At 33.9% G+C, this 6,202-nt stretch overlaps 1 protein-coding gene across 1 annotated transcript; it reads left to right on the forward strand.

Annotated features, from left to right (window-relative positions):
• The first annotated feature begins 2,370 nt into the window (after positions 1 to 2,370).
• LOC18037666 (alkane hydroxylase MAH1) lies at positions 2,371 to 4,062 on the forward strand. The gene has a single exon (XM_024180670.1). It carries the CDS (start codon positions 2,477 to 2,479, stop codon positions 4,001 to 4,003), a length of 1,527 nt encoding a protein of 508 aa, XP_024036438.1. The 5' UTR covers positions 2,371 to 2,476; the 3' UTR covers positions 4,004 to 4,062.
• Positions 4,063 to 6,202: the final 2,140 nt, after the last annotated feature.

Raw genomic sequence — 6,202 nt, forward strand, 5'->3', positions numbered from 1 at the left:
CAATAATTTAAAAATGATAATTATATGCATGCTTATACCACGTAATGCATAATGTTTTTAATTCATTTATTGATATTTTAAATAATCTCTTGGGTAAATTTTTTATTATTCCGAATTTATTATCTTTAAATTATTCCATTACTATTAAAAACTTTAAGTTATTTTAATTTTTATTTAAAAAATGAGAGGAGAGAGCTAATTTATATTTGTTAAATTATTTTAATTATTAACAATATTTTAATATGATTATTCTACTAAACAAATTAAACTGTTTATATTACATTTGTATTTATTAAAAATTTTGATGTTCAATTGTTTTTTTTAACTCTTTAGATAAGAAACTCTCCCTAAATTCTCCCTCTCCGTCACCAATCAATCTCCCGAAGTCTGTTTTTGATCGGCTTTATAAAGTTAAGGTTTGTAATGCAAAACTGAAAATCGTTTTTTCGTCCATTCGTTGCCCTCTCTTGCTCTTTCTAAGCGTTTTAACCAGACATCAACTGCCACTTCGGCCTTGGTCGGAGTGGTGGGCTGCTGCCCTCACAAGCATTGTGAGGGCAGCGGTTCAAGCCCCCACAAAAGCATTTGTGGGGGCTAACGTGCTTATTTGTTTAATATTTCAAAAATTTCCTCTCTCTCGTGCAATACGAGTGGAGTATGAACATCCCTCTTCTGTAAGGGATTATTTATCTGGGCATGTACTTCACAGAATTCAATGTAATAATATAAGTCCCAATCATGTATTTCTGATTGTAAATATCAGTGTAATATATCTGCTATAATAGCAGTTGTAAATATCTGTGTAATGCAGTAATATGATGATTAATCAGTATTCAAAAAAAAAAAACCAGACATCAACTTGGTCAAATTAGTTGACTCAAGTGGTCAAATTAGTTGACTCAAGTGCCCACGCGAGGACTTAAATGATGAAACTAATGAATTGGGCACTTGAAGACTCTGCGTTTTGCTTTGGCTTCGATTAATGGCCAACATGTTCCTGGCCTCAATCTTATCAACACTCCTAGTTCTCAAGATTATAACAAATAAAAAGATTATCTCTTTTGCACTCACATCGCTTGGAAGTCAATCTTTTTTTCTGATTTTTATCATGCGGAAAGGTAATTTACTCTCCACGTGTGTGTGAATCATATCAAGTACCACTCAAAAGCCCATAAATCTATCTCATACTAAAAATTATAAAATTTATTTAACACAAAAATTATTTCAAATTTTCATAATAAATATAAATATACTATTAAAATAAATATAATAATTTACATTTAAAAAATTATTTTGTATATTAAAAATATTCTAATATCATTAGTCTACTAGATAAATTAAATTATTTAAATGATATTTATACTTATAAAAAATAAAAATAATTACTATCTTTTGAGGTTGTTACAATCAACAGAAAATTTTAGTTTTTTATATTAAAAATTTATAGGTCTACATAATTATTTTTCTAAATTTTTAGAGTGTAGATGTCTTTTTTTTTTTTTATCATGAAACCCTTCTTTATTTTTTATTTTATCTAATCCCATTTAGTTTTTAGTCTTTATCTTTTTTTTTTCCTCCCTCCCTAATAGTAGAAGCAAACTTCCGTGGTGGCATAGCAACTGAACGATCACAGTGACCATCTTACTTCCATCATACCGATGAAAGTAAGACAAAAAGTCAGTGGATTGATAACCCCGAAAATGGCTCATCATTACCGTCAATAAACCAAGAAAATTCCCGGTCCCATTTTTCCTTTTTAACACCACAGCGGGGGAAAAAAAATTGAGGTAAATTCTCAATCCTTGAGATAAATTTTTAAATATGAGTTAAATCAGCAGATTTTTATATACTATCATAGTAGACTCACTCATGATACTGCACATCAACTAGTCTCTATGTAACGGTGTGAGTGGACCTGCTCCACATCGACTGACAATAAGTTCAAGATTGACAAATATAAGTTTTTGGCAATCTCTTGAGCTAGTTTTTATTTATTTATTTATTTATTATTATTATTAGCAGCTAGGCCCATGTGCTTCTATAAATTGATATCCTATATAAATAACTTCCCATTTTATATTCTTGGGTGTTGATGCTTAAATGAACATTTCCTGTAAATTTGTTATTACATCATATGGCGTTGTAATTAACTGAACAGAAATATTAATGGTGAATTCACATGAAATCTGTATTTAGATATGCACCTAAAAAATTTTATACACACATTTTCTCTAGTAAAGATATTATCATTTTATTAAAGTGAGGATGATCATTAAAATATAAAAAAATATAAATATTAATAAATTGAAAATTATAATTTTTGTTTGTTAATGTATTGAAATCTGTATTTTTTATTAATTGATAGCATCTTTATTTTATCCAAGTGAGGATATTCTTAATAGGGAATGAATATATATGTGTGTGTGTGTGAAGTTTGAAACGGCTTATAGAATACTTACCCTTCCAAACATCTCACATGGCTTTAATTGGGCTTTTGGATATCTTCTTGGCAATCATTTGCTTCTTGATTCTTCGATATTGTTTCAGCAATAACAATGGAATCCCAAAGAACTTCCCAGTCGTAGGTACGCTGCCACACCTTCTTCTTAACGTTCATCGTATCCATGATTATAGCACAGAAGTTCTAGAGAAAACTCAATGCACATTTTTATTCAAAGGTCCTTGGTTCGCAAACATGGACATATTGGCCACAGTTGATCCAGCCAACGTACATCACATAATGAGCTCAAACTTCTCAAATTTCCCGAAAGGGCCAGAGTTCAAGCGAATCTTTGATATTTTAGGAGATGGGATTTTCAACTCCGACTCAGATTTGTGGAAAAACCAAAGAAGGTTTGCTCAAGCTTTGATGAATCGTCATAGCTTCTACAAGTTTTTGGTGAAATCCAATCAAGCTAAACTGGAGAAAGGGCTGATTCCAATTCTTGATCACATGTCCAAACAAGGCACAACAGTTGATCTGCAGGATTTGTTCCAGAGGTTTACGTTTGATTCTACGAGCTTATTTGTTACAGGCTATGATCCTGGTTGTTTGTCAATTGAATTTCCAGAAGTTCGACTCCTAATGGCATTGGAAGATGCCGAGGAATCAATATTTTATCGGCATGTTGTTCCGGAAAGCTTGTGGAAGCTACAAAGATGGCTTGGAATTGGAGAAGAAAAGAAACTGAAAAAAGCTAAGGAAACGTTAGATAGTGTCATATTCGAACTCATACAAAGGAAAAGAAGAGAGATTAACGAAGAAATTTTATCGAAAGAAATAGATGGGGTGGATTTGTTAGCATCATACATGCACGAAAACAAAACCATTATGGGAGAATTGCAACGTGCTGACGACAATTTCTTGAGAGATACAGTCTTGAATTTCATGATTGCGGGGAGAGACACAACTAGTTCAGCTCTCACTTGGTTCTTTTGGCTTATTTCAAAGAACCCAAAAGCAGAAACCAAGATTAGAGAAGAGCTTAGTTCGATAGTACCAGCTGAGAAACTCGGAAAATGGTGGGATTTTGACACGCAAAAGCTAAATCAATTGGTTTATTTACATGGCGCTTTGTGCGAAGCATTAAGGCTTTACCCACCAGTTCCTTTTCAGCATAAAGTTCCTTTAGTGCCAGACACTCTTCCAAGCGGACACCGCGCCGTTCCGAGAACAAAGATCTTGTTTTCTCTGTATGCAATGGGGAGAATGAAGTCAATATGGGGAGAAGATTGCTTGGAATTTAGGCCTGAAAGATGGATTTCTGAAAGTGGAGGGATCAAATGGGAGCCGTCGTACAAGTTCTTCTCATTTAATGCAGGACCAAGGACTTGTTTAGGCAAAGAGGTCGCTTTCACTCAAATGAAAGCTGTGGCTGCCGGCGTAATTCATAACTATGATATTCAAGTTGTGGAAGGACAGCGTCCTGGCCCCAATGTGTCTATTATTCTCTATATGAAGCATGGATTAAAGGTTAGGGTTCATGATAGATGGGCTAAATAATTGAACAGGTTTGGGAAATGTCTTAATCCTCTTGTTTAATATGAATAATTGAGCGAGTTGGCGTGTATCATTTGAATAACTATAGTTTATGTAAGTATGAATATCATTAATAATTGTTCATATTATCTGGATATTTTAATTTGTTGTTTTGGTGTTTTATTATGTGGTTTCTTCTAGATTTAAAGATGCTTAAATGATAGATAAAGAAAGATTTCAATCTGTGAAAGAATTGAATTTGGTGTTAGAGTGTTATTGAAAGAGTTAATTGACATAAGACGTTAATTTAGATTAATTTAGGATTTTAAAATTTTTATTATTTTAGAGATTTCTATTTTAATTGGAGTCTATTATGGTATGTGATTTATTATTTTATTTCGATTATAATTATGATTTAATTTCTTTTTTAAAATTAACTTAGGAAGTAGGTTTACCTTAGGAAATGAGTTTCCTCTATTATAAATATAAAAATCTCATTATCGTGATTTAAATTCAGTTATTCAATAAAAACCCCTCTTTTATAATACCCTCTAGGATTATTTATCAAAATCTCTCTTTTAGAGTTGTTTGGGATATGCGTCATTTAATCTCGCTTAACGCGCTATTAAAAACCTCATTGAGTTATTTGGGTTAGAACGATATCTAATCACACTTCGATTATCGCTAATCGCATTGGCTTGATCCAGTACTAGAACAATGTCGAGTGTTTCTTACTCTATCAATTTTGCTTCCGTTGCGCCTGCTTCATCAATTGGTATTAGAGCGGTTCTGTGCTATTCACATAACTTTCCTTGATACCCATATCCATCCATAGCAAATCCACCACTCAAAAAAACCAACAAAAAAAAAATAGAAATTCTCAAAATTGAAAACCTTAACTGCCACCTCTCCATTAGCCGTTCACCGTCATTCAACACAATCACTAAAGTCTCCAGCCACCGCGAACCAAACCTTAGCCATCACTGCCCTTAATGCCGCTTGCAAAAATCATCTAAACCTGTGAGCTTTACCATTCAATCCACCACCATTTAATCGTGACTGCCGCTAGCTAACTCCTCCGCCAAACTCGCCTGCCTCTGGTGACCAAAACCAACCAACTTCCACTCTAGATCGCCGCCCGCTGCCACCGTATGAAACACCAACCCGCAAGTTTCCTACACACGGGCTACTGCCAAACCATCTCCCTTTTCTGTCAATTTATGCCACCACCATAATCCCCAGTAACCAGCGACCATAAACCCAGCCATCCGTCGCCGTAAAACCGCCTTAAATTGAAAGTCATATCTCCATAAGCCACCGCCAATTCGACCAAACCACTGCGAATCTGGCCAATCCACAGCCACCATTATACTCATCGACCTTAATCCACCCATCCTTACCTGATTTTCAACTACCGTCACCAGAAACCTGAACTTTTGTTTAATTACCGTTTCACCTGGTAATTTTATTCAATTTTTAGTTTAGCGCCTAACACTTTTAAAACAACCATCTCTTACCATCTTCACTCCGAATCACGACCACACCCAACCTAAGAGTTGAGTATTATTTATAGTTTTGCCATTGTGTGGAAACTTGACAATAAATGGTAAAGTGCCATCTTTGCTCTTCTATTTATCATGTGCCGGAATTATTTGTATATACTCGTCCAAACAAATTTCTTGATTGGCTGGATAAGATTGAGCACTGGTTTCTATTTTGGCACATTCCTAAAGAAGAGCAAGTATCATTTGCTGCTAGTAGATTAAGCATAAGTGTTTCATAATGATGGCATGAATTACAAATTTCTCAACTTGAGCAAGGCAAATGCAAAATTCAGTCATGGAACCGTATGAAGCATATTATGCGATCTGAGTTTATCCCTCTTAATTATTGTTTAGTATAATAAGGTAAGATATCAGTTTCTGATTATGCTACTGAGTTCGAAATTTTATGGATGTAAATATTATTATGAACTTAAAGAGGATACAATTACAAGATTTTTCAAGGGACTCAGTTTTATATTAAAGACAAGATGCCTACATACATTATATACACGTTGCAGTATGTAATTCTGGTAGCGAAGCAAATTGATCACAAATTTTATCACAAATCAAAAGAGAAAAAAGCCAAGCATTGAAGCAATTAAGACAACCTCATCCCCGACACCAATTTGAGATCCATAAGTTTATCACAAGTCAGTAGCCTAAAGTGAAAGGCATATAG

The sequence above is a fragment of the Citrus clementina genome, unplaced genomic scaffold (genome assembly GCF_000493195.1).
Source record: "Citrus clementina cultivar Clemenules unplaced genomic scaffold, Citrus_clementina_v1.0 scaffold_7, whole genome shotgun sequence".
Taxonomy (NCBI): Eukaryota; Viridiplantae; Streptophyta; class Magnoliopsida; order Sapindales; family Rutaceae; genus Citrus; species Citrus x clementina.

Excerpts from the sequence above, each read along its gene's own strand:
- LOC18037666 (XM_024180670.1), top strand. The coding sequence starts at position 2,477 with ATGGCTTTAATTGGGCTTTTGGATATCTTCTTGGCAATCATTTGCTTC.